The sequence below is a fragment of the Motacilla alba genome, chromosome 9 (assembly GCF_015832195.1).
Source record: "Motacilla alba alba isolate MOTALB_02 chromosome 9, Motacilla_alba_V1.0_pri, whole genome shotgun sequence".
Lineage (NCBI taxonomy): Eukaryota > Metazoa > Chordata > Aves > Passeriformes > Motacillidae > Motacilla > Motacilla alba.
The window spans coordinates 22,706,939-22,732,937 of record NC_052024.1 but is presented as its reverse complement, the minus strand read 5'-3'; the positions used below and the strand labels follow the sequence as shown (position 1 = coordinate 22,732,937).

The window sequence follows — 25,999 nt, the reverse complement described above, 5'->3', positions numbered from 1 at the left end:
GGGGCACTGAAAATGAGAAGGTGCTGCTACACAAAGCACAGAACTTTGTGAAGAAGAGCTTTTTTTTACTGTAAGTTCTTGTTGGTTATCTGTGTTGCAAAGATTGTGTTCAGCATTTAGCATTCGGTCAGTACTTCAGAAAAATTCTCTTGCTAAAAGCTGTAGAACTGAGGAAGACAGACCAGGAGAGCTGAAATCATACAAGCAGGCTCTGATCACTGCAGATGATTTACCCACCAAACAAAACCTACATGAATAATTTCTTCTAAGATCTTCTTTTCCTAGAACATCTTAACCAAGTTTACAACCAGCAGAGTCATACGAAGCAGTCATACTTCTGCCATTCAGAATTAATATTAAAATGCTAAAACATCAAGGATTTTTGAATATATGAAGACAGGGCCTAATAATTTGGGTAAGGTCTGCTCTTTCCTTCCTGAGAACTTTTCCAAGTGATAATCAGTATTAACTTAAACCTAAGTATATTAATATTGATTATGTATCACATTTAAGCACCCTAATAATCTTATTTACCTCAGCCTTTTCAAATAAAACCTCAGCACTATCCTTGAAACTGAAAATTCACAAAAAGCCCATTTGCATAAATCCATTTCTATGGTTTACATATCTGAAAATGCTCAACAAAGCTCCCTTCTATTTTTTTTTTGCCTGTTTTACTGTCACACATCGCATGCTTTGTCCTGTCCCTTTAAACAGGCCATTCTTTGTTAATGAGGAGCACTCGTGTCCTTAAAAGGAATGAGGATAATTTCTCTGGAAAATACAGCTGCGGCCTTATTTGAGCTCCTCCTGCTTGTTTGCCTGAAGGAAAATGCAGCAGAGGGGTGGAAGGGAAGATTTTGTGCAGAGGGGCTCCTGATTTTGAAACAGCATCAAAGGAGCAGGGAGGAATCTTCAGGGACAATATTTTTAGCATTCATCTAAACAGACAGAAAATAGATAAATTTTAGAAAAGATAAACATTTCTGGTTGTTTTGTTAAAATAAAATAGATGAGGTGGCGAATGGGGGCGATAGACTTCAGAGTTGGTCTTACACTCCACCAAGAATTCAGCTTGACTGACAGAAACCTGCAATTGTCCCATTTTTGGTTAAATGTTAGAGATGTGATTTGTCAGCTCACAGGGTCCAGCAGCTCTCAAGCAGTGTGGGTCAGCACAACTCACCCTGGCACGGGCAGAGGGCTCAGTCACACATTCATTGGCTTTTGGCTCCCCTCTCTCTCTGGGCCAGATATGGAATCAGGGAATATCCTGAGTTTGAAAGGCCCCACAGGGACTATCCAGTGCAGCTCCTGTCCCTGCACAGACACCCCAACAATCCCACCCTGGGAATCCCTGGGATTGCTGTCCAAAAACTCCTGGAGTTCTGGCAGCCTCCGGGCCGTGCCCTTCCCTGGGGAGCCTGGGCAGTGCCCAGCACCCTCTGGGGAAGAACCTTGTCTGATATCCACCCCAAACCTGCACAGAGACCAAAACAAGAGCTTGTATTTACTCCAGTTTGCTAAAACATTCAAGCCTAAATCCCACGGTGTTTGAGAGAACTGGGCATAATTTACCTGGTTTGCTGAATATTTCCAGCCTGCTAAACCAACACAGACTTGGGATTTTTTTTTTTTTAACACAGCACTTTTCATTTTAAAACTCTCTTAAGAAGATTTAAGAGAGGCCATGGAAGGAGAGGTGAGAAGAATTATTTGGTTTGCTCTGTAAATCTGTGCTTAAGAAATCATTAGTGTTGAGCATCCCGGGGCTTCTCTCAGCCCCTCTGCAAAATCAAACCCAAAATCCTGAAAAGCCACCAGAGCTGGGAGAGGGACGATGATAGAGGAGGGATCCAGTTGGGTTTTGGAGCACCCAGTAACACAATGAGACGAGGGAAGTTATTTCTCTAAGTCTGTTGTTGTGACAGTGTAACTTCACTGAATTTGATCGTGACCAAACCACAACAAGCTGAAAATAATAAGGTATTTAAAATATCGTCATTATGAAGAGAAAATGATGCTAAGAAAAGCAAGAGACTCTAAAGTTCCTCAAGATTAATCCACCTAAATAGTAATTAAAATGAATTCTCCTCCTGCACTTTCCTGTTAATTAAAAAGAGATGAGATAAACAATGTAGCATTGCAAAATATAGAGGCAATAGTTTTAGATCACAATAGTAGTGAGGAGAAAAAAAAACCAAAAAAATTCAGTTCTTTTAAATTAGCTTTGGCATTTCAAAGAACAAGTTGGATCAAGCTTGGAAAACACAGAAGTTTTGTGCTACTGAATGAGAGGACTCATCTACTCCCAGGTCACTCTGCCAATATTAACAAAAGTAGCAAGTGACAGAGGATTATTATTACACCTTGAATGCCTGGCAAATATTACATTTAATAAGGATTTTGATGCTGCTTTAAACCAAACTCAGCAACGTAAAGCAAACCGAGCAAAACAAACATTACTTGATTATTACAATGAGAGTAAAAGGGTCAGGAGATTGCTTTAGCTCATCAACACCAGCCCAGCAGAGTTACATCATGCAGTGTATTTGCACATTCTAAAAACCTGCTGCTGTAGTAGTTTCCCCCAGCAAAAGTTAAGCAGACTCTACTTTTGCATTCTTATTCAGCGAGGGAACACTATTTATTTCAAAGCCTCTTTCCTCTCCCTTGCAAATCTTTACCCAGCCAAAAAATCTATACACCGGACTACATAATCGCTATTTAAAGAGGAAAGATGGTTGAATTAATAAGTGATTTCTAGCCCAGCTTAATTTACTTAGCCCAGGATCCCTTGAATAATGCCAAGGTCTGCTACACACGCTGTTCCATTCGCAGAGCAGAGGCAGCTTCCCCCGGAGAGCAACAAATGGGCAGAGCAGAGCGTTCCCAGAGATCCCAATCCCCGCGCAAATCAAGCTGAACCGCGAATTATCCTGGCAGGCAGAGACGTGAAAAGAGAGAATCACTTACCCTGCTTCTATTACAAGAAACTACAAAGTTTTTAAGAGTGGGGATCTTGGGATCCCTGGGGGAAATGCAGCGGTTCAGCTGCTGCTTTAAGCCCGTAAATTGGCCAGTGCTGACATTATAATCAACCCTTTCTGACATGGAGCTCGCGAGAGTTGGCAGCAGCCACTTGATCTGCCTCCCATCCCACATCTGCTCCCAGAGCAGCCCTGGAAATGCTCCAGGGACAACCCCAGGCTGGGCAAAACCAGGCACGGGGCTGGGGGAACACGGGGATTTGTTCTGTTTTATAAGAATAAATAGAAATGTAAATATAATAATTCAAGCTTCTCTTTCATCTTGCTTAGAGCACTCTCACCTGTAATATATTTTTTTTTTCTGTACTCAAACCTCAGCTTTTCTTTGTAAATAAGTTTTTATTATTGGTTTTAACAGCTGTGGCAGATAAAACAGGAATGTGCCCTGCCTGGACATGTCAAGCACCAGCATCACTTTGCTCCCGCCCATCCAGGCTGTGGCACAAATCTGCATTTTCCTCTTCTGATTTTAGGGTTAAAAATGGGACCCGTGTGGTCTCACATGCTGCTTGCTCTCTTTTCTTAAGCCTCAAACAGGAAATCACCCGTGGTGCTGAGCACACCTGATATCCTCCTTTTTCCCGAGGCTCCTGAGCATTGTTCCCGCCAGAATTCCATGCTGCAGGTGCAAAGCCAGGCTGACCCACGGCTGGGGGACAACACAGCATCAAAGTGCAAAAATTCTGCAGGGTACAGATGAAAACAGAGGGGTGGGGAAAAGAAGAGAATTCCATACACCACCCTTACAAACTTTCCTGCCAAACCCCCTTCCCTGAGCCACCCCACAGAACCAGAAAGCCACCCCTAGGAGCTGGGAGTGCTGTCCCCCAGCAGCATCTGCTCTCTAGCTCTGCTCTGAAAAAAAAAAAAAAAAAGAAAATTTTCCACAATTTAAGCTTTTTTTTTTCTGCTGTCCACATTTGCTTCCCCCTTTAGAGCTGAACGTAATTACCTTCCCTGTTTAATAATCAAACTACAGCTCTGTTTCAATTACACAAAAGCAATATTTGGCAACGCATGGAACAGGAATAAAGCAGAAATAAAAAGTTAAGGATGAAGTTTATAGACCTTAATATGGAGATTACAAGTGGGGTTTTTAAAGCCAGCATGGGAATTAGTGTTTTAACAGAGGAAAGTTCACGAAAGCAGGATTATTTCATTTCTCCTGGTAATTTTACCATATTCTTCCACAGGTATTTTGCATGGATATGTTCACTGGAGAGAATGCGTCCCACTCTAAACACAAACCATCATGGCAGGGGTTGGGACTGGCTGATTTTTAGGATCCCTTCAACGCAGGCATTTTGAGGATTCCATAATTCTATGAAAAATCCCTGAACTTTCAGCACACAACTGTCCAATACAGTGGGATTTCAGAATTCTTAACCAAGATTGTTAACTCAGAAGTGTAATAAAAATATTTAAGAATAAAATTGTAATATAATATTGTAACAATAATAAAAAGGATTAAGAAAATATATTACTAATATTAAATAAATGTTCAATATTTTTAATAATAAAATTTTAATAATTATTTTTAAAATAATTCGATTCATTCAGACTTATTTCTGGTGACAACTCTTGCTGATCAAAACCTTTCAAGTGCAGGAAACACTGAATGGTGCCACTCAAACTGAGGCAGTTCTCAATGTTTCAGCACTTGCTGCCTTTCTCTGCTGCCTCCTCAGCCCATCTGGGGCCATGGCCAGGTGACACACACTTCCTTCATTTCTGTGACATCAGAGGGATGAATCATAACCCCTAAATCTTGTTAGAGGCCACTTTAAAGGAAATTTCAGATGCTTATGACCATGCTTGTGCTCTCAACCTCTTTGCCTTGAGCAGCAGAGAAGCAGCAGGAGACTCAAACATTAAAAATGCTGCTTCTGGCTTCATCTGTTTTCAAACCTTGTCTGTTTTTTCCTTCATTTGCTGTCAGGGCTGTGCCTTCCCCTCCCTGCTCCTCTTCAGAGAGCCCAGGGCACCCGGAGCAGCCTCCTGCTCCGAGGCACTGCTTTACTGAACGCAAAATGTGGAGTTTTCTGACAAGGTGACCGTGACATAAGTGAATCCACTGTCTCAGGCTGTTTCCAAGGCACCAGGAAACTCCAAGTTCAGCCTTACCTTACCAAGTTGAGGTAACTGTCAAGTTACCAAGTTCAGGTAACTGTCAGACCTCTCCACTACTGTCCTTCAGCCTAATGTTGGACTATTATGCTGCGCTTTTAAAGAAAACTAAGCCAAATTCTATATTTCCCCACCCTTTAATTAAAAAAAAATTAACATATAAATTAAAGTTTTACAACTGTGCGCGGTGAGAGGAAACACTTCTTTTAGTTATTACTTAGCTTGCTAAAAATACCTGTGTGAAAATTAGAGATTAAACACATTTAATGCCCTCAGTTATTGTGTGGAGAGTCATCATTTTCCCAGTGATCCTATGGGAGAGTGGAAAAAAGGAGGTGCAAACCAGTGGGTGAAATATTATATATATATATATATATATATATATATATATATATATATATATATATGCTGTACACCTACAGACATATATGTATTTATACTCTTACTTTTATGGGTTTTGCCTTTTCTTTAAAATATCTCTATCTAATGAGGTTTTATAAGGTAATGTCATTTTTTTTTCACTTAGGGCAAGGTTCTTAAAAATCTCCACAAAATATGAAAGTGTCTTTTTTGTTCTTTCATGTGTATGAGTGAAATCATTGTCACATTGACACGGGGACTTTGATCAAAGAAATGTCCGAGTGTCTGAAGAAATGAAAGCAAAGTTCAGCTCTAGGGAAAATTGATATTTGTTAGTTTAAGAAGCTTAGAGAACAAAAGGTATGCTATATAGATATATATATATAAATATATTAAAAAATGAACTATAAAAATATATGTTGTTAGGATTTAGTTCACAATTAACTGCCCCTCAGGATGTTACCTAAATATTACTAATATCCTAAGTCACACAGATTTCATATTATTACAGAATCATGGAATCACAGAAAAGTTTGGGTTGGAAGGGACCTGAAAGCTCATCCAGTGCCACCCCTGCCATGGCAGGGACACCTCCCACTGTCCCAGGTGCTCCAAGCCCTGTCCAACCTGGCCTTGGGCACTGCCAGGGATCCAGGGGCAGCCCCAGCTGCTCTGGGCACCTGTGCCAGGGCCTGCCCACCCTCACAGGGAACAATCCCTCCCCAATATCCCATCTAAACCTCCCCTATCTCTGTTTGAAGCCATCCCCCCTTGTCCTGTCCCTCCGTGCTCTTGTAAATTCTCTCTTTCCATTGATCTTCAGGACTTAGCAGAGCTGAGAAATTTTTGAGAGAGAAAAATATTTGGAGAAATACGTATCTCAGATGTTTCTGCTGGAAAACACGAGCCTCTCTCCCAAGGTGTTCTCTGACCTTGCACATGAAGATCCCATTCACCAGATTTGGTGCTGCCCTTCTAAGCCACCCACAGCTCAAAAACAGCACCTGGGCTCCTGCCAGGATAACTGGGCTGAAAATCTTTGCAGGTGTCACCTCAAAGTAAAGGATGTCACACACCATGTCTGAGGAGAGATTTACATGCTGGAAGTATGTAAAAGTAGGGAACATCCTTATTTTTTTAATGGCTGAGAGGGAAATCAATAAGACAATTATATCCAAACTATATTTGATGTCATTTCTGTGAAGATGTGGGGAGGCTGCTTTAACCCTCAGCCTTGGTAAACTCCCCTGGGAGGGCTCAGCTCTCTCTCTGATCCCTGGCTGGATTTCCACGCCGAGCATCTGCGTGACCTTGGCTCGAACCTCTGAGCAAACCCCCACGTCGTGAGAAAAAGCTGTGAGGGAAACAAGCAAACTCCAGCTCTACAAGCTCCAAAAGGTCAAACTGCAGACAGGGGGAAGATTGGCGAGAAGGGGACAGTTAGCAGCTCAAGGACTCGCAGGGAAACACATCAAAGCTGCGAGCTGTGAAATTTTCAGGTTTGAGAAAAAGCCCGCAGAAGGTGGGAGCTCAGCAGCAGCAGCAGTAAGGAATTACTGATGCTCAGCTCTGGGGCTTGCAGCCACGTTATTCTACTGTGAATATTAGGAAATAAATCATTTTCTTGTCCTTCAAGCGTATCCCGCTTGCAGAGCATCTCTTCATGCCCAAACACAGTGACCCCGAAGGGTTACAGCTCTCAGCCATTTCTGTGTTTCTTTTTCCAAATCTCACCCTTGTTAAGAGACTGCCCACCTGTATATCCGTGGAGTTAAACCAGGGACACCCTAAATAAACCCGGACAGGGATGAAGTGTGGCTGCAGATGATTGTAGCTGATGGTCAAACCCATCTGAAATTCTGCTATTATTCTGCTTATTCCTCACCCCTGAGGGGGGACAGGGCCAGCAGAAGTGCCCAACAAGAGATCTGAAGGGTAATTTGATAATATCAGGAAAAGTGTTTCAGATATACACCATGAAAATGGGTACCAATTTATTAAGTATACAGAATAGACTAACACTCATGTAAGCCATTAAACTTGATTATATTTTCCCCTTATTCATTCAATTATGATCTGCTGTACCTTTCTCCTTATTACTCTAATTATAGATCAGTATAATTTCCTCTTTATTAGCACAGTTATGGTCTGTACTTGTATAAATATCTTGGAGAAATCAGAGCCACTGATAAAATGCAGCCAGTGAAAATATAAAGAAATTATTATTATTATTATTATTAATAATAATAATAATAATGTTCACATATTCAGAGTTCCTCGTGGTATTACATAATTCTGTATTTTGTCTTTTAGGGATCAGGTTCAATGAAGAAAATAAAAAATGATTAATGTGTACTCAACATGACTTGCATGCCATTATTGCAGCCTGGTGTATGGCTTGCAAGAAAAAAACTAATTAAATTATAACTTAGGCTTCACAGATTTCTGCAGACAATTAATTAATTGATTGTATGACTTTTTTCCCTTTCTGTTTCCTGTTTCTTTCCTATAGATAGTAAAGCACTAATTGTTTAAAATAAAGATATTTGAATTCCCACGATCGCCTAACAACAGCAGCTTTAAATTCACCATTTCCTGCCCTCCCATACCAAAACTCTGTGAATATCTGAGAGGTTTGGTGGATCAATGAGCTCATTTGGATCTCATAAGTAGAATTTGTATCTGAAAAGTGGAAATTCTTCCCAGTCCTCCCAATTCTCACTATTTCAGGCTTTGTCTAACATGATCCTCTGCCTTTGAGTTTCCGCACCCACAAGAGAGATGACGTCTCTGATGGAAATGCCACAAGGATGTTCAAAGGTTCAGCCTAAGCCACTGCAGTTTTCTGATTCCAATTTCATCCAGCAGGGTGAAAATAGGAATGAAAAAATTGATCCTGACACCAGGACCTGCTGGGACCTGCGGGTGGGATGTTACAGAGGGAACAAATTCAGCGTGTCCCAGTCCGCAATCCCATTAAAGGGTCACGGCTCCTCAATATGTCACAACCACGGATTTTAGTGGGAATAATTGGGTGTTTATCATAAGATGAAGCCTCAGGTCTGCTGGTGCCCTGCTGTAGGTCTGAAGTTTGTGGAGAGGAGGTTTGTGAGGTCACTGCAGCCCCCATGCAGCCGGGCTGCACCTCCCCAAAACTGTGCTCCAGCAGGAGGAAAACAGTGGGGATGGAGGGATTAAAAGATGTGTGGATGTGGCACTTGGGAATGGTTTAGTGGTGGGCTTGGCAATGCTGGGTTTGGGATTTGACTTGATTTTACAGGGCTTTTCCAGCCTAAATGACTCTGTGACGTGTTGGTCAGCATCAGCACACACTTTATTTTTCCTCATCGTTCCAAAAAAATATTCCAGAGCCATTTTCCCTTTGTTTTCTATAACTCCCAGCAGATTTGATCTTTTTGGCTTTTCTGTTTCATGAAAGAAATATAACTTTGGGTGTAACAGATGAGCCTGAAGAGGAAGAGGTTTGTGCTTATTTTGTTACCACTGGGGCACCACCTGCCAACCTCTTTCAAAGGGTCATGCCCAGATCCCATTTGGAATAGGCTTGGGAAAGCTCTTCCCCAGCACAGAAACAAACTTCTCAGGCTGGGTGGCTTTTCAGCAGAGAGCCACTTTGTCCTGTGGATGGGCAAGTGTTGTGTAAGCAGGAAAAACTCATTATAAACATCTGTGCAAATGGTTCGGGAAGACGCCGCGGTGGGCGAGGAGCAGATAATCCATCATGGGGCCATCTGCTTGAAAAAACAGCCCTGGCAGAACAGGTGGCTTCCTGCTAAAATACAGGAGACTCCCTCAGGTGCTGCTGTATGTTTATATATGAAGTACATAACATCAAGTGAAAGGTAAGTTGATGTGTAAAATACGATGCTCAGTATGGATTTTGAGGGCACAGATGGAAATATTGAGGCCGCATTGGTTCCAAAGCTTATTCATGTAAAACTATTAGGAAATATTTTATTATAGAGGAGTTAGAATTATCTTTAATAACAGCACATTCTACTCATGATCATCCTGCCCTATGCAGATCCCTGATGGTTCAAACATCCCATAAACTTCTCTTTCCTTCCTCACACTTTTGTTCGCACGATGGAAACTGTACAAGCCTAAAACACCAACTTTTCCAATCCCTTGCCCTCTGTCATGTCAGAGCATTTCAACTCCAAAAATGATCCTGCAGCATACTTTCCCTTAGCAGGAGTTGCAAGAGGTCAAAACAGGAAGGGAAAACTTCAGTGCAGGGCTGGAGAACCTGGCGGAGCTCGCGGACCTCAGCTGGGGAGAGGAGTTTTAGTGGCTGCAGGAATGTTCTGATTCTCTGCTCATTTTCTCCCTTTTGCCTGGAGGCAGGTTCAGTACAAAATGCATGAAGAGAGTCCAGGGCCTGAAAAACTTTCTGTTTAAGTTGTTAGACCAAGGAGCCTGGGAAATTGAAAGATGTGCCCAAGATCATAAGAAAATACTGGATTGCATTCAGACACCCAGAACTTAGGGACACCACCATCCTTTTTGGTTTGTTTTAAATACCCCACTGTTATAGCTGCAGTTTTCTAGATTTTCTCTCAATATATCACCAAAAATGAGGACCTTTTGATGGCAATCTTGACTAAAAGCATAATTTCCATCCATTCCCCACAGTAAACAGAAGTCAGCCCTTGGGATTCAGAGGCTGCATTTTCTAAAAGTCACTACAGGCAATAACCAAAAGATGGTTATGCAGAATATTCCTGGGCTCCTTGGCTGGCAGCCACCCCTGGGGGAAGGAAAACCACTTGGGATCAGCCTGCCCAGGAACTGCCAGTGCTTCTTGTTGGAGCCACCAGCACAGCTGTGAATCTTGTGTGCACAATAATCAACCCCAACGAGGGCTGCAGTGAGGATTCTGTCTGGAAATGGATTTGGAAAGCACAGATGGAACCTCATGGCACAAACCCCTGTGCCTTCATTTTTGCCAAAGCTACAACTCTCTCATGCTGGAGAAAGCCCACAGGTGGGAAGGTGGGTGCTGCTGAGTTTCACATGGACTGCCTTCCCTCAGCTTCCATAAAACACAATCACAGCATCATTAAGGCTGGCAAAGACTCTCAGTCTATTTCCCAGAGCCCCTGGAGGAATAAAGCACGATGGCGAGGACTCGCTCGGTGAAAGCATTCAAGTGATTTTAATTTTCGTGTTCACGCAAAAGGAAAAGGAAAAAAAAAGGGCAAATCCCATCATCAGCTGCTGAAAACATCGGAGATTTTGAATGTCACACAAAGAATTCGAAGTGCCTGTGGGGTTGTTTCCCTGATTGAGCCCATTTGTACCTGTATCACAAATGAGCTGCCCTCCCCACTGAAAGGCCATTTACCAGTGGTTAGGATTTAACCACTGAAAAGGGAAAAAACAATCTGCTCACCCTCCTTTGCTGCCTTTCCTCTCCTCCTCCTTTTACTCCCTACCCCCCGCCCCAAATTTTAGTCACAATTCATGTTGCCAAAATATCTGCAATGATGTCCTTCCACACAGTGTAAATTAATTCCTCTAGTAAATGTTAACAGCAGCCGTAAAACAGCAAAATAAAATAGCACCAAGAAAAGCAATCAATAAAAATCTGTGCAAGAATTAGGTATTGGTGGATGAGATAGGAAAGGGCCTGAAACTGACTGTTTTACAGAGAAACCTTGAAGCTATTCCAGAGAAGATGGGTAAGGAATAAAATTTATCAAATGTTGCTGGGATAATTAAACCAGAACAGTCAGGAAACAAGATTTTGACCAAAGGGGATGTAAGTGAATGGATCCAGCTCTTTCTATGCTTCCCAAATCATTGTCCCTCTGGGCTTAGGTGGTCCCAGAGTGTCACCAGGCAAATGATTTTCAGCTAGTGCTGAGACAGGTGTTACCATGATGGGTGCCTGGGCAGGGGGAATTGAGTTTGTGCTGAGCATCTGCTGCCCGAGAAATGGGGACTCAGCCTTTGGGATCAGCACAGAGGCTCTCCAGAGCGGGAGAAAAAAAAAGACAAATTAAAATATATATAGATAAATAAAAAGAAAGCAGAAGGCCTGCAGTGCTAACACCACCAGAACCTTTTGCTCGGAAAGCTGTGCTGGGTCACTCCACGGCTGGATTTATGCAAGGACACTTAGCTAGGAGCAGCTGCAGTGGAAAAAACCTTTCCATTTATGACAAGTGGCATCTGGTGGGAGCAGAAAGGTGGGACCCACCCAGGGAAACCCACAAAGCAACTTCTGCCAGCCCACACAGGGTATCCCCAGAGGGATGTCAGGCAGTAGGAGCTGACAGAGTTGTGTGGAAATGTTTGTGGGAAGCACTGAGGAACTGAGAGGTGTTTGCCTGGGACAGAGCCAGCCAGAAATGGGGTCTGGAGTTTTTGGCAGGAGCTGGAATCTCAGCAGCAGTGAAAACAAGAGGTGGGATGAGGGCAGGCCTTGAGGAGGAGTCTGTCCAAAGGCACAGGAAGGGCTCTGGCACCATCAGGATGAAATAAACCCATCCTAACCCAGTTATTAGCATTGTGTCCCTTTGACACGATGCCTGGAGTGCTTCTCCACGGGGCAGCTGCTGGATTGCATCATGTCAGAGCACAGCACGGAGCTATTAATGGCTTTTAATGTGATCCTCTGGATCCTGACAATACCTGAAATTAGGCAGGCCTTAATCACAGGATCACGGATATCAAAATGCTTAAACCATTAAGCAAAGACTCAAAATGCTCTTCATTTGCAGAAAATTATGAAACTTCAAACCAGAGCTTCCACAGATCGAGTGCATGCTGGAAGAAATCAGAATTTTTACTCTCCACGTGTCCACCTATTTTTGGGTTAATGACTGAGAGTTACAACCAGCTTTTCAAAAATATAACCAAAAAATATTGCCGTGCATTTCCTTGGCAGACTGCTTGCATCACTTTAATTTAGGAAGCAAACTGTGTTACAGCAACCACAGACATGTAAATGAGGCAAAAAATGGTGCTCGTTTTGTTGCTTTCCAAATTTCAGCTGACCTAAATAATTTAATACAAAATTTACAGCAGTGAGAACACAATTTGGTGGACAAATATGGGAACACAGTGAATTTGTAGGACAGAATTTGTACTCGTGTGGGTAAAGAATGATTCACTTTGGTGTGTACTGAAAGCAGCTTCCACTTTGGGGGCAAACACAGTGCAGACCCTCTCTATCATCCCTCAATTTAGCATGGAAAAAGGAGAATTTTCCTTTATCCCAGCAGGAAAACTGGGATTGTTTTTTAGTGGGTGTTTGACATTAATTTGTCAACATTTTGCTCTCTACAAGTACCTGAAAGGGGGTCACAGCCAGGTGGGTCTTGTCTGTCAGGTGAGAATGACAGGACCAGAGGGAACGGCCTCCAATGGCCCAGGAGAGGTTTGACTGGATAACAGGGAAAATTTCCTCAGTGAAAGGGTGAAAGGAAATGGAACTATCTCTGAAAAGTTCAAAAAATGTGTGGGTGTGGCACTTGGGAACAAAAAAAAAAATAACATGAACAACTTATGAATAATGAAAGAAATATAGGCATTTTAATCTTTCAGTTATTGTGGTAACAGTGCAAGCAATATACTTCTATTCCTTTTGTTAGTAGTTAGAAATTTGTTCTTGACTTCAATAGGTGACTTTAGTTTTTAAAATGATGACAGGTGGCAAATTCTCAGTTGAAAAGACTTTGCAACTGGAATTTGCTTATGACATTACTAAATTAATGTGCGTGTATGCCTTAACAGATCTAGAATGTTAGAACAAAAAAATTCTTTGAGTTTTCTAGGTTGATCTAGTAGCATTGCAAGTAATAATGATATTATTATGAACAAACTTACTAACATACATTCTAGGATATTTTTAATACACGGTGGCCCATACTTGAGACAGAAACATAATACTTTCTTGGTAACTGTAACAGAATCAGCTATCAGAGACTTGTTAATTTTGATTCCACAAACAACAGTAATAAATATTGTACTACGAATTCTCGGGCATATTTAGTAAACAGCTGTGTATATTTGTAACCTTTGTGTGACACCCTTTCTACAGTTTTACCCTTAGCACATGTTATGAGTTTATTAAAGTCAGTGGAACACGAGACCCTTTGTATTGTTGAGGCTGCAGAGGCTGTGAAGCTTTGTTGAGGTTTGAGGGGCAGGAACCTGGCGTTGCTTTTGTTGGCACTGCTTTGCCTGGAGCTGTTAGATTTTTTTTGTTTGCCTCTTCACTGCCCAGAGGCAGGGAGCCACGGGTGGGAGGGTGGCCTGCTCCTTCTGCCGAGAGGTAGCTGTGCTACGCGGACAATGCCATTTTTCTGGGCAACCTCAATGGGTCAAACTCAAAGCCACAGGGGTCTCTAGCTGCAGGCCAGGGTCTCCGACCCCCCTGGCCAGGGCTTGGATCATCCAGGAACGTCAGAGAGACGTCCTGGGCTCCAACACTGCCCTGTGTCTCTGTCCTCTCTGCCCACAGGGCAATTCTTGGGCGGTTCTTCATCACCACATGTCACCACGTGTCACCACAGCAGCTGAGTGTTGGGGTCAGGACCCCCAACAAACCTCTGCTGGTCACCAGCAAACAGCACGTTTGATTGTTCAGAGCTCACTTTTATAGGCAATTCAAACCTCCCGGGTTCAGACAGCTCATTGGTCTGATCTTTACACCCCCCAGGTCCTGGGACAGTGAAATCTCTGCACCTTGGGAAGGGTGTTTTTGGGTGAAGCCCCTGTCAGTCAGCCCAGGGGTTGGTTTATGGATTTCTTTTTTATAACCAGATTAATGCTCAGTACAAGCCAGCTTCCACTGTGACAAAATGTGGCAACAGGAAGGGTTGGACTCGAGCATCTTGAAGGGTTTTTCCAACCGTAGTGATTCCATGATAGGAAGATGTCCCTGGTAGTACATTAAATGATTCCTGACAATCCTTTGTGCTAACGTGAAAATATGGAATAACTTTGTGAAACAGCAGGGGAAGGAGAGTAGAGAATTAACCCTGTCAGTGCTGCTCCAGGCATTACCCAGCACCCATGGCAGGAGGAGATGTCAGCTCAACCCAGCTGATCTGAGCTTCTCCATCCAGGCATCAACACTGTCTGCTGCTCCCGAGCAAAGCACAAATCAGTGTCTGAGCTGATGGGTAATGATTATAGAGTGATCAAAGCACGTCAGGCAGGGAGACCTGACATCCCTGTGCTTGCCAAGGATTTTTAGACATCTGAAAAATACTCTGGTTTCCCCAGTCTGAAGCAGGATGTGTGGGAAGCTGGGACAGCTTCCATCTCAGGGAACGGGTTTCTGTCCATGGTTATGGTTAGCTGAGGCACAGCTCAACATCCTTCCCATGGCTGCTCCACAGGGATTCAGGAACTGCATCATCTCCCCGTGCCTCAGTGGGATACAGGGAAAGGTTGTGAACAGCAGCATTTGGTCTTTGATCATTTTGTCCTCTACTTCAGCACTCAAGGAAAAGAATTTCCTTCTTTCCTTCCTTCTTTCCTTCCTTCTTTCCTTCCTTCTTTCCTTCCTTCCTTCCTTCCTTCCTTCCTTCCTTCCTTCCTTCCTTCCTTCCTTCCTTCCTTCCTTCCTTCCTTCCTTCCTTTCCTTCCTTTCTTTCCTTCCCCCCATCCTACACTTTTCCAAAGCTCTTTGTACAATTTTTCAGAAATACCCTCGCTGCTGTTCAGAGTATTTTGTCCTAGTTACGTAACAATGTGTTTCTTCTGTAATAAACCAAAGCAGAATAACAAGTATTTTCATGAATTTCAGCAGAATTCATACACATTGGGTCACAATAACGTAAGAGAAAAGAGAAAGCTTTAGAGTCAGTTTAAATGCATGAATCACACACACCTGCAGTGGACTCCAGTGCTTTCTTGAGAGTGATTGTGAGTCATTCCTCAGCCACGGACTGGGCTAAAGGACAGAGAGGAAGCAATGAGACACCTCAGCATTCCCGTGTGGAGACAATCCTAATAGGAATATTCACTGCATAAAAACAAGGAGCTTTCTGCCCCAAAGCACTTCAGTCCTCCGGTGGCTTTGAAAATCCCTTTGCTCTCAGCTCCAAAGCCACACAGGTGAAATCAAAGGTTCTTTGTATCAAGTTAAGCAGGACTGAGCTTAACTCAGGGACTCCCAGTCTCTGGAAGTGCCCAGGGCCAGGCTGGATGGCGTTTGGAGCAACCTGGGGTGGTGGAAGGTGTCCCTGCCCATGGCAGGGGTGGAACTGGGTGAAATTAAAGGTGCCTTCAAACCCAAACCATTCTATAACTATTATTCCAAAAAGCCCTGCCCAGTGTCAGGAGCAGGAGCAGCACCAGCACTGGAGTGGAAACCCCTCTCTGGTCACAGTCAGTGGCTTTTGTCCCATCCTACATGATCAGAAAATGAACTGAACATGTAGTTTGCAAGATGTTTTGTTCAGCACCCACATCTGCATTGCTGGCAATCACACAGCCTGTGCTTCACAACCAAGCAAAACACAAAATGGAATTAATTTTATTTGAAGATTCTCTCTGAGCAATTTGCCACCCGTTTCATTTCACTGCCACCTCAGAAGTTACACTCTGACCAACGCCACTTACCCTGAAGACACACAAGAAAGAGAATAAATATTATTATTGGTGTCTGAATATTCATTCTATGTAAATGCATTATATACCTTGCTTGGCTTTCTCATAATAGAAGAAGCAAGGCAAACTTCCAATTTTTTCTGCTCACACTTTCCTTTTGTCCTTTTTTTTGTTTTTTTTTTTTCCTCAAACTTTGCATAGTACATATTGCAAGATTTTTTTTCTCAGTTATATCCCTCTAGTTATTGCCTTGAAAGCAAAATTCAGACATATCCAGCACCCTGAGGTTTCAGAATTAGGGATGTTGGGAAGGACCTGTTACTTCATCTTTTTTGCATATGCCCTTGCAGTCTGCTGTTTTCTATTGATTCTGAAAACCTCGGGTAAAACAGAACCTTACAAATGAATTAATGAAAACAGGCTTCAGGTCTGAGCAGGCAACGAGCTGGGTTTTGGGGAAGGGAAATTCCTGTGCAGATCCTGATGCATTGGAATAACCAGAAACCACCAGGCTGTGCTGTTGCCCTTAAGCAATGCACATCACCACAGAGCTGTGCTCAGCTCCTGGCTGCAGTTTGTCTGGGAAGACCCTGAAATCCTGGAAAACCACTTCCCTCAGACTCATTTTCACTCGTGATTACACAGCTCAGTATTTTTCCCCCCAGTTTTGGCTCACTTTGAAAGCCACCATCAGTATTTGCTGGCCAGGAAATTCGGGTAGGAAAAAGGAATAAAAATGAACAGAAAAATCAAAAGTATTATTTTATTGTTTCAGAGAATGAAACAATAAAAATAAAATAAAATTAAAAAAAAAATCAGCCATCAGTATAACCCTAGGATGCAAACAATGCACAGCTCACCCAAAAATTGGCAGGTTTTTTTGATAGTTTATGCCCAACCTATTTATTTTTCTTGCAAACTTCTAAACAAAATCAATCTTTTCAGGTTTCCCATTGTACATTTTCTAAGTACACCATAGCTAAACTGAGCAGATTTGTTCCTACAGGACTGAGCACCTCAGGCTGTGGAGTGACCCAGAGTTACTTCCCCACTCTGACTAAGGAGATGCGCTAAGTGCAGAGGAGGAATCACAGTTTTTGTTAAATAAAGAATATTGAAGAATGGCCATGCAGAATTTGAACAAAGGTAAATCAACAAATTATAAAATTACAGGATGGTTTGGGTTGCAAGGGACCTGAAAGCCCATCCAGTGCCACCCATGCTATGGCAGGGACACCTTCCACTGTCCCAGGCTGCTCCAAGCCCCAGTGTCCAGCCTGGCCTTGGGCACTGCCAGGGATCCAGGGGCAGCCACAGCTGCTCTGGGCACCCTGTGCCAGGGCCTGCCCACCCTCACAGGGAGCAATTCCTTCCCAATATCCTGTCTAAACCTGTCCTCTCTTGGTTTAAAGCCATCCCCCCTCTTCCTGTCACTCCATGTCCTTACAAAAATTCCCTTTCCACCCTTATTTTAGGCCCTCCTTCAGAAGGGGCCACGTAAAGTCTCCCCAGAGCCTTCTCTTTCCCAGGATGAACAACCCCAGTTCTCCAGCCTTTTACCCCAGCAGAGCTGCTCCATCCCTCTGCTCATCCTGGTGCCTCCTCTGGACTCTCTCCAAATGTTGGGGAAGTTTGCAGAAGTAGAAGAGCAGCCAAGCACAGAATTACACAAGTGAAACTTTCTAGCCAACAAAAACCTGCCTCTCAGTAAAAGGTGATGGTTTTGTCTCCTGTTGCCACCCAGAGGTTTTTTCTTCCTTGAATTCATCTGAGCACTTTTTGCAACCTTGTAAACATTGCGAGTCCAGAACATCTGGTGCCAGATCCATGTGAAGAATGCCATGAGCCGTGCAAAACCTCCTTGTGGTTTGCTTTTGAACCCACCACCTCCAATGTGATAAAGGAAAAATCAAATTCATGGCTGGATCCTGATTCTTTCCCTCAGAAATACAGGTAATCGGATAAAACCAGTTTTAGGGGTTTGTGGCATGACAGGTAAGACCAGCTCACCACACAAACCCAAACTAGGACCCCAAATCTTTAGATTTAGAGCAAATGAATGAGAGTCACTTTTGGAGATGATTTAATTGAATATACATCACTAAGCATCAGATTGTTTATTCTTCTCTTAACATTCCTAAAGATTTTAGGATTCTTCCCCAACTACCCTTGAACTTTTTCCCTGGTGCTGAGGAGCATTGTGCGCTTTCCTCCTCAGCTGAATCAACACCCACCTTCTCCTACCTTCCCTCAAAGCACTCCAAGGAAAAAAGCTTTTAGCCCAGCTTGAAAAGAAGAAGGAGGAAGAATCCTTTCCTTTCATGCACCTCGGTGGGAATACAGCAGATCAGGAGTTGTTAGAACACAAGGAACACAACTCAGGTTATTCAGCTCCCAGGTGGGAGCCGGGGCTGTCCTGGCTTGTAGAGCACAACTTCAGTAGTAGATTATGTGCTGCACACTGGTTTTCTCTCCTAAAATAGTCTCCCAAAGGATACAACCAGGTTTTTTAGCTACTGAAATTCACAGCAGCTCCTGTCCATCTATTTCACCGAGGTGTGAATCTGTCCTTCCACAAAGAGGGTAATTATATGTTGGACATTCTCAGATCTCCTCCTGTCTCAATTATCGACAAGCAGCTGCTGCTATGTCGAGTTCAGAGTCTCAGATGGGCTGAGAAATGTGAATATTTAACTCCAGAATATCTACAAAGTGGGGAAGGAGGGGAAAATCCTCACCCTCCCTTTGGACTTGTTCAAAATCTTGCCCCACAGATCTGTTGAGCGCCATCAGGAAGGTCCATAGAATAAAAGCAATCTGAAGGAGATCATCTACTGCTGGTTTTAGAAGGTTTTTGACCCAATCCGTCCCTGAAGCCTATTAGGGAAATTTGAAAACTGCAGGGTAAAAGGTAATTTTCTGCCATGGATTAAAATGCATTGGTGTGATAGGGAAAACAAAGGAGAAGAAAAAACTTCTAATTCTTGACATACAGAGAGGTTAATGTGGAGTGCCCCAAGATTTGCTGCTGGGATGGATTTTTTTGTCCCTTTAAATCCCTGGCATAATGCAAGAAGTCCTGGCTTACTCAGCAAATATTCTGCACTTCTCTTCTGCAATAAATCCTCGTGCTTGCTTTAGCTCAGGCTCCGGAGCTGCTGTGCCCCAAACTGTAACAGCACCCACAAGACAGTCAGGACACACCAGGAGGGAGCTCAATCTCCATGTGGTTCCACTTCACTAGAAATATCCCGAGGAGGGAATCTGTATTACTTGTGATTTCTCATAAATCACAACAAAGGCATTTTTTCTTTTAAACATCCTGCCAGTCTGAAGCTCTGCAAGGTAGATAAAACATATTTTTCCCTTGTATATATATATTTAAAAATTTTGGGAACGGTGCTGGTGCTGTGGAAATGTTGCTGTTATGTGTGAATGAATGGCATCAAAAAGATTCTTTAAATCCAAAGTAAACTTTGTCTCGAAGGTTTCAGTGATACCACGAATGTGTGCAGATGTTCAGCATGGAAATAAGCCAGCAAATGGAGCCAACTGGAAAAAAAAGTGGAGGAACTTTCATTCAGATAAAGATTTATGAGCCTACCAATAGAGATATTAATGGATTCAGACGTGGAAGTTTGGGTGTTAAAAAAAATTGAACAACTCAGTAAAAGTGTCTGCATATTCTTCAAACCATCCCAAAATGGTTAATGTGTTTCATTGCAAAAAAAGATAATGCCCAAATAAATGTTTGGTGTTATTGCACACCCTCTTGATTTTGAATTGTTTCAGTCATGAGACAGAAAATATAGAAAACGTTCTGAAGGAGCAGACAGGAACCTCTTCAGGGCAGCAAGAGCTCTGAAAAGTGTAAAAGTTTTACACAGGGTTCTGCTGCTTTTTGACCATTTCAGCTGTGCCATGTCCCAAAGGGTGACAGGCTGCCATGGGCACAGGGGCCAGAGAAACCTGACTCAAACATCCCGGGCACATAAAGCAAGATAAAAATCCTGAATACGATGAATGCTCACTATTCAGAACCTAAACTGATTAGTGGTCAGTCCAGCCAAAAAGTTCTTTGGGAGGTGTTATTTCATAGGCACCATGGCAGCTTTGTTTTCTGAGAGAAAACAAAACTGAATATCTGATTTCAATTAACAATTAAATTGTCAGTTGATGCAGTCATGATCTCAGAAAATCAAAATTGATATGTGGGACTCTGGACTATTTTCATTTGCATTATCAATAATGCTGCCTGGTGGAGGACACCTAAACCACCTCATTTCTTTAAAAATGTGTTTGGGAGCTTTCCCAGCTCACACAGTACTTTTACCCTTTTGAGAATAATGGAGAGCTGAAGCCAATAATTGCATTTTATTTCAGGTTTTGTGTTGCACATGCAAAGAATTCACCTTCTGCTCAAGATTAGCAGTTGGGAAGTCTTGATGCTCCTTTATGGAAGAGCATTTGACAGTCACTGATGATTGGAAACTTTACTGCCCTTTCCAGATAAACCTACACAAATCTCTTTTCATTATAAATTTTACAATTTCTTCCCTTTCTTAATGGGAGGAAATTGTAAAGTACACTACATGCATTTTACACTTATATGAAGGAAATACATTTCTAAGCCACTCCAGCCTATTTTCAGCTTTTTGTGGATAAGAAAAAAAAATTACTTTCCTCCCATCATCCAAGTAAACTTTGTCCACCCTGTCCTTATTTGAAAGCATCACTCTTGATGTGGAAGGGGAATGTGATATTACAGCATTTTTTTCATTTTATGTCTTTGAGGTCAGTCTGGTAGAGCACAGGTCATCATAAATGATAGTGCCACCAAGACATAAAAAATAAATAGTTTGTGTAAAATACACACACACAGTGGAAACTTCTCCTGATACAGTTTCTCTTCAAAAAGATGCTTTCTGTAATTCCATATTGACTGAAAGGATTTGCAGGGGAAAATACATCCAAATTAAAATCAGCCACTTTAAAAACATGGAAAGAAAATTGCTGTGTAACAGCCACACTTCTGCCAGAGAAACCCGAGTGCAGGAAAGGGAAGAGAAGCCTTTCTGAGGGTTTTACAGCTGGGAAAGCCTGGGAACTTTACTTTTCAGAATTCTTAGAAATGCAATGATTTGCTGCTATTGCTCAGTGAAACAAGAGCGCTGCTTCTGGAAAAGTGTTTATGCAGAGATTGAGAAGATGAGGAGGTCTGGAGCAGCCTGGCTTCTCCAGGATCCAAAAACCTGAGCACAGATCTATAAAATGGCATTAATCCCAGGAGGAAGAATGCAAACATTTAACGAACCAGCACCGCAGGACCATAGGTGTTAATCAGCTGAGTTACCTGCAGCATCGACCCCACAGCTGCAGCAGGTAATGATTAACTTAATTAATTGTGCCAGCCCTGGCTGCTGCAGGTGCCCTGGGGGTCAGCTGGGAGAGAAAAGGGAAGGGAAAAGTGGAAAATTGAGCACAGTTTCTGTGTCCTGAGGAAGCTGGGGAAGAAGAAAGAGCCACTTCTTAGGGCTATCAGGCAGGTTACATTAATAATTAGAATTTTTAACTGCAAAAGCTCTGGGGTGTTAATGCCTTTTATCAGGACTACCTAAAACCAGAGGGCAGACAGAGTTCAGGGAATACAAAGCAGTTCTATTGCCTGAAGCCCTTCAGGTACATTCAGGGCAGACCAAGCCCCCCAGGGGCTGCACCCAAAATGCACCACGGCTCAGGGGGGCACGCTTTTATAAGTTTGGCCCATTTGCATTTTGGGGGTTCATCCTCCAATTCCAGCTGCAGGCAATGAAGTCACTGACCCCCAGTTTGCTCCCCCAGGTCACTTTTGTTCCCATCTCTGGGGCCTGAGGCAGTGAGGTGTCCTTGACTGCCAGGCCTGGAGAGGAATTGCTGTGTCTGCCCAAAATGGGAAAGCAGCAGCTGACACTGGGGGTGGAGCTCAGAGTTACACACTGAAGAACTGCAGGGGTACAGATGGATGGAAACAGAAAAGCTCAAATCCTGAGGCATCAGTATCATCCGGGCCTTGGTGAGCTCTGACCAAAGGTTATCTGCCAAGAGCCTCCAAGGAGCTTCCCCAGCCCTAAAATCTCAGAGCCTCTCCTGCAGAAGTGAGGAGCAGGCTGGAAGTGATGGCAAATCTCAGTGTCTGAGCTTTGCTGCTCTCGTGGCACGGCCACAGCACAAAGGAAAACACTCCTGAAGCACCAACCCTCTGGCCACCCACCCCTCCTGTGCCCTGGAGGAGCAGAGGACGAGCTCAGAGGAGAGTGCTCCACTCCTGGTGTTTGTAACACACCTGCACAGACACCTGAGAGTGGGATCAACAGAGGGCAGGAAACCACAGCACAGCTGAGAGCGCAGGGATTATGGCTGGATTTTTGGTGATTGGAAAACGCCCAGTGTGTGGCAAACTTACCACAAGGATGCCATGGGAGGAGTCAGTGATCTAAGCCTCAGCAGTAATCTCCCATTAATCTTTGTGGCGAGCATGGTAATATAAATTAGAATAGCAAATGTTGTGCCTGCCTCCTTCTAGAACTTTCTTAGTGCCTCAAGTGTTCATTGGTTACCCACCCAAAGTCACTCCCCCCCTCACCTCTCATTGGGTTCCCTTTCCCTATTGGACTGTTTGTATTGTAACCCCTCCTACCCTAGCCCATATATACATATACATATACATATACATATATATACACACACACACATATATATATGTAATATATATGTAATATATATACAGATATATACAGTATATATAATATATATTACATATCATATATATTATATAATATATAATATTATATATTATAGATAATATTATATATTATATATATGCAATATATATATTACATATATAAGGGGGTGTATATATATATACACACACACACACACACACACACACATATATATATATATATATATATATATATATATATATATGTATATATATATATATATACACACCCTTGACCAGCAGGGGTGGGGCAGAGAGGTCACTCTTCCCCTGTATGTACTCGGTGCTGTTGAGGCCGCATCTTGAGTGCTGTGTCCAGTTCTGGCCCCTCAGTTTAGGAAGGACATTGACATGCTTGAGCGTTTCCAGAGGCGGGCAACGAGGCTGGTGAGGGGCTTGGAACACAAGCCCTATGAGGAACGTTTGAGGGAGCTGGGGTTGTTCAGCCTGGAGAAGAGGAGGCTGAGAGGTGACCTTACTGCTCCCTACAACTTCCTGAAGGGAGGCTGCAGACAGGTGGGGTTGGTCTCTTCCACCGGGCAGCAGGTGACAGAACATGAGGACACAGTATCAAGCTACATCAGGGAAGGTACAGATTGGATGTAAGGAAAAAATTTTTCACTGAAAGAATAATAAAATACCGGAATTGTGTTCCCAGAGAGGTGGTAGAATCACCATCTCTGGATGTGCTTAAAAAAAGACTGGACATGGTGCTTGGTGCTGTAGCCTAGTTGAGGTGTTAGGGCATAGGTTGGACTTGATGGTCTTAGAGGTCTCTTCCAACCTCATTATTCTGTGATTCTGTGACCCTCGCTCAAGGGGTTGGACTCTTTCCCCAGTGTCCTCCTGCTTGGTTGTCTCCCTGTTGAGCTGATCCTTCTCCTGTAACCCTGATCCCTCCTACACCTTGGAACCTGCATTAAAAGCCTTGTTGGAACTATCTGTGTCAAAGTCACCTCCTTTGACCCTGGTGAGCAGGAGCTGTCCATCTGGGACTGGGCAGAAGGTGGGCTGAGAGGTCACATTAGTGGGTGACAAAGGGGACACTCTTCATCCCTCTGGCGTCTCGCCAGCACCAGCCCAGGGATTTTCCCCCCTCAGGATGGGAACAAGATTGCTCCCCTCTCGAGTGGGACCCCGCACCAGTGGGATCAGGCAACAGACTTATAAATTTTTCAGTTCCACCTTAATGTCCTACTAACACTTTAAAAAGAAAGGAATATGTGCAGTTTCATGATCTTGTTGGTTTGTACCACCCAATGCTAACTGTCCCTCCAATATTCCTGTGCAGTTTTAAGGCTGACATTGATTTTTTTTGACCACACAAGATTTAGCTGATGTCTCTTCCTCCCCTGCAGCTCTGCTTGTTCCTACACTGTTCCCCTTTGCATGGGGTGACCCCACATAATCTGGGTACAAAGCATCCCCTCTACCTCTACATTTTGTAGAGCCTCTCAGCATCCTTCAGTATTACACAGAGGTGTTTGCATGTCCTTTCTGTGGCTGTCTAAGGGGAGATTTCTCAGTATTTAAACATGGCTGTAAATTACTGCAGTCTATTTCAGTGCTTATCCACTCTTCAGAGCATTTCCTGTACAAGCTACTCCAGTGGGTGTCACCCCTGCCCATGGCAGAGATGAACTTTAAGGTCCCTTGCAACCCAAATATTTCCATGATTATTTATTTTGCTTTTAGAAAGGACCAACACCGTGACATTTCCTCCCATCAGCAATCAGTTAATTGTACTTCTTAGGGTTCCCTCAGAGGAGGACCCTCCCCCAGTTTCCTGCTTTAATCCCAAAGCCAGGGCCAGTCCTGTGCAGCAGCTGCTGCAGGCTCTGGGTGCAATTCCATGGTTTTCCAGGATCCCTGGGGCTGGCTGCAGCCCTGAACACCCTCCAGCTGCTCTGGTGCCAGCCCCAGTGAGTCCCCATGGGACCAAGGAGGGGACAGTGCAGAGATCGGGACTAAAGGACACCACAGGGCCCCTGCAGCTGTGCTGCTCTCCTCCTGCACCCACTGCAATGTCAGAGCTGTGGAGTGGCATCCAATTAACCCAGGAATGTAGGGGGACAGCAGAGCTTTCCTTATTCACCATAACCTGCCTGTTTGATCACATCAGCACTTCCACCTCTCCCACTTTCAGCACTCTTGGGTCTGAAAAGGAAGCAGAAAAGCACCAACCTTGAGAGCTGGCTTTCCCGTCTGGCGCTTCTTTCTTTGAATAAAGGAGTTTCCTCTGACTACCAAAGTAGCCAGATTATTTCTGCCCAGAATTGCTGGTTAACCTGTCAGATAAGCAGGAAGTTCAGGGGCCAGCAGCACCACATGACTGCGAGGATATGCTATTTTTTATCTGTAAATAAGGCGCTGCAGTAACAACACTTTGGCAAACAAGTGAATGAGCCACGCACACATTTCTGCTCAGCTCTGTTTGCACATCTGTGCTTTTCCCACTTTGCTGAGACCTTTCCCTGGTATTGCATATTTTTATAGTTAGTGATAGGACCTGGGGTTTATATTTGTTTTGAAATCCTTTCCAAGGTCCCAAAAAAGTACATTTATGTTGATTTAATTGTTTCTTAAAACCATTTTGAGTTTTAACTCATGGGGTTGACTTGTCATTTGAGTGGAATTTACATTCCCCGTTGCTTTTATTAGAAATAAAGAAGCATTAACATCTAGAATAACTCAGTTATTCAGTTTTCATGTCTGGTATTGCTTGGCTGTTCAAGTGTGGGACATCAGCTCAGGGAGCTGCTGGAGCATTGAATGACTTCCTTTTCCACTTCTCATTTTCTGAATAAAAAAACAACAAAACAGTTGTTTTGGATTTGTTTTTTTTTTTAAATACTATTTTTTGTGAGCAAATTAATTGAATAGAAAACCTCCATAAAAAATTCTGAAAAACAATTCCAGTTGAAGAAAGTCCACTGTCCAGTTCTCACCAGATCTGCAGTGTTGTCACTCTTGTGTGTCCACCTGCTTGTATTCCCAGTCCTGTGTGTATTTACCATCTGAATTTCAAAACCTTGAGTCTGAGCCATTCATTTCGTCCTGAATTTTGGCCACTCAGAACAACCCTAGTTGTTGAGCAGGAGAGAACCCT

At 43.2% G+C, this 25,999-nt stretch overlaps 1 protein-coding gene across 5 annotated transcripts in view; it reads right to left on the bottom strand.

The window, feature by feature from the left end:
* The window catches only part of BCHE (butyrylcholinesterase), a 49,494-nt gene extending 24,268 nt beyond the window's left edge, over positions 1-25,226 (bottom strand). Inside the window, exons 1-2 of one of the 5 annotated variants that reach the window (XM_038146015.1) lie at positions 25,075-25,226; positions 15,409-15,471 (exon numbers count right to left, since the gene is read on the bottom strand). Coding sequence is in view for 2 of the 5 variants with exons in the window: in XM_038146013.1 (XP_038001941.1) it covers positions 2,783-2,939; positions 3,614-3,718 (262 nt within the window). In the remaining 3 variants the exon portion in view is untranslated. Of the gene's footprint in view, positions 1-2,782; positions 2,940-2,976; positions 3,148-3,613; positions 3,734-15,408; positions 15,472-25,074 lie in introns of those variants that run through there. The other 4 variants (XM_038146013.1, XM_038146017.1, XM_038146016.1 and 1 more) reach the window with 4 other exon arrangements.
* Between the last annotated feature and the right edge of the window lie 773 nt (positions 25,227-25,999).